The 2,025-nt window shown below is 45.0% G+C and overlaps 1 protein-coding gene across 2 annotated transcripts; it reads left to right on the top strand.

Annotated features, from left to right (window-relative positions):
* Window positions 1–694: 694 nt before the first annotated feature.
* LOC121996560 (RING-H2 finger protein ATL2-like) lies at window positions 695–2,025 on the top strand. 2 transcript variants are annotated; one of them, XM_042550570.1, is made up of 2 exons: window positions 695–1,673; window positions 1,951–2,025. In XM_042550570.1, the coding sequence occupies exon 1, from the start codon at window positions 779–781 to the stop codon at window positions 1,664–1,666; it is 888 nt and encodes a 295-aa protein (XP_042406504.1). In that variant the 5' UTR covers window positions 695–778; the 3' UTR covers window positions 1,667–1,673; window positions 1,951–2,025. The 2 variants fall into 2 exon arrangements, with proteins under 2 accessions (XP_042406504.1, XP_042406503.1); XM_042550569.1 differs by having other exon boundaries at window positions 695–1,685.

Genomic DNA, 2,025 nt, shown 5'->3' with positions numbered 1-2,025 from the left:
TTATAGGATCGGATCAATTATCAAGGATAATCAATAATACTAACTGAGATTATTAAATTTTTTTATTATCAATTTACCTCACAATTTCTATTCAAATGAATAATTAAAAAAAAATGGAAAACTTTGAGGAACTCTGAGGAATTTTAAAATTTTATTCTCTAGTATAAATTATAGAAAAAGAATAGCAAAGGTTAACTTGGGGACTAAATACTGACCATAAGCAAAGTCCAAGTTAACTTGTACTACCAGGAATTAATTTGGACCGTCAATGTGTTCGTCCATCAACCCTGTCAAATTAATTTGGACCTATAAATTAGCATTTTGCTTCATGACCAATTTATTTCAAAACAAACTAATTATGCTACAATTGAATGGGTGGGAGAAATTATATCTCCAAAATTTTTAAGTAATTTCTTTTTTTTTTATTTTTTTACTTTAACAGTTAATTATCCAAATTACCATTAATTTATCTAATGAAATTTCACTCGCCCGCCGATAATATTTTATTAAAACCGTTTGCAAAAGCAAAGATATTTTTTTGATTTTTTTTAAAAAAATAGAAACTCAAGAGCAAGATAGCACCGTCACCACGTCATCAATTTTGAAGTCGTGATTTGACTCTTTTTTTTTTTTTTTTTTTTTTTTTTGCGCGCGCACCAATTTTGGGTCTCTTCCACGCTATTTCTCGTTTGACTAAATATTGACTGCAAAGTCCATCCGCCTTGCTTCATCACCTCCCTGTGCAAACCAATTTCCCCGATCCATCGCCGGCCAAACCATGGCGGAGCCCGATGATGCCGACTTCGACTCCGCAGCAGCAGAAGAACTCACCAGCAACATGTTCATGGTGGCCGCGATCGTTTTCCTCTTCCTCGTCCTCGTCTTCGTCTTCTTCCTCTACCTCTACGCCAAGCGCCACCTGCGCCGCGCCCGCATCCTCGTCTTCTCCTCCGCCTCCGATCTCGGCGCCTCCTCTTCCCTTTGCCGCGGCCTCGACGCCTCCGTCCTCCGATCTCTCCCCGTCGCTGTCTACCGCGCGGCGGAGTCCGGAAACGGGATCGAGTGCGCCGTGTGCCTCTCCGAGCTCGCCGACGGCGAGGCCGTCAGGATCCTCTCCAAGTGCAGCCACGGTTTCCACCTCGACTGCATCGACATGTGGTTCCACTCCCACTCCACTTGCCCCCTCTGCCGGAGTCCCGTCGGCGCCGAACCAATCCCAGTCCCGAACTCTAATTCCCTCGCCGGATCCGAACCCCTAAATCCCGACTCGCCGGTCTTCCAATCGAATCAACGGCAGACGAGCGAAGCGCCTTCCAGCTCTTCCGCCAGATTGAAGAAGCCAAAAGGGGATCTTGCGATTGAGATACCCAAGAGGGAGTTGGAGGGGTTTTCGTCGCCGGTTTCGCCGCTGCCGACGAGCAGGAACGCCGACGAGGAGACGAGGACGCCGGGTTCCGGGAGGCTTCGGGCGGTGAGGCGGCGGCTGAGTATGGGGAAGCGGACTCCTACTCCTGGCTCCGGCTCCGCGTGTAGTCCCATGGGAGGCGACCTCGAGCAAGGGTTTGGGGGGTTTTATGGAGAGGGAAGCGCTCCGCCGGCAACGTCTCCGGCGAACTCGAGACTCGAAATCACTAAATCCCATAAACTACCCGAAGCAAGCGTTTGAATGAAAAGTTAGTATAAAAGTGAGAATATAAATTATAGAGATTGCAAATCTCCATTTTTTTTTTCTTTAGAAAAAGGAAATAAAATTTTCGCTTGTTTGATAGGAAAATCATTGATTCAGCTTTACCATCTTGAATGATCAATCATTTCAGCTTATTACAATAAAACTATTCTCTTATCCATCTCTAGGACTAGAAGAACACAAATGATCAAAAGGCTGAGCTACCCAACACTAAGACACTACTAATCTAAAGCTTTAACTAACTCTTCTACTCTACTCTGCAGGCTTCATCGTCGTCGTTGTATGTTTTCTCAAGGATTCCTCGACCTAACACAAAGTCACACACCTCTACTTACAAA

Source organism: Zingiber officinale, chromosome 6A (genome assembly GCF_018446385.1).
Source record: "Zingiber officinale cultivar Zhangliang chromosome 6A, Zo_v1.1, whole genome shotgun sequence".
Classification (NCBI taxonomy): domain Eukaryota; kingdom Viridiplantae; phylum Streptophyta; class Magnoliopsida; order Zingiberales; family Zingiberaceae; genus Zingiber; species Zingiber officinale.
This window is presented reverse-complemented; position numbering and strand designations above follow the sequence as displayed.

What these genes read in the sequence shown, in the direction of transcription:
- LOC121996560 (XM_042550570.1), top strand. Translation starts at nt 779, where the DNA reads ATGGCGGAGCCCGATGATGCCGACTTCGACTCCGCAGCAGCAGAAGAA.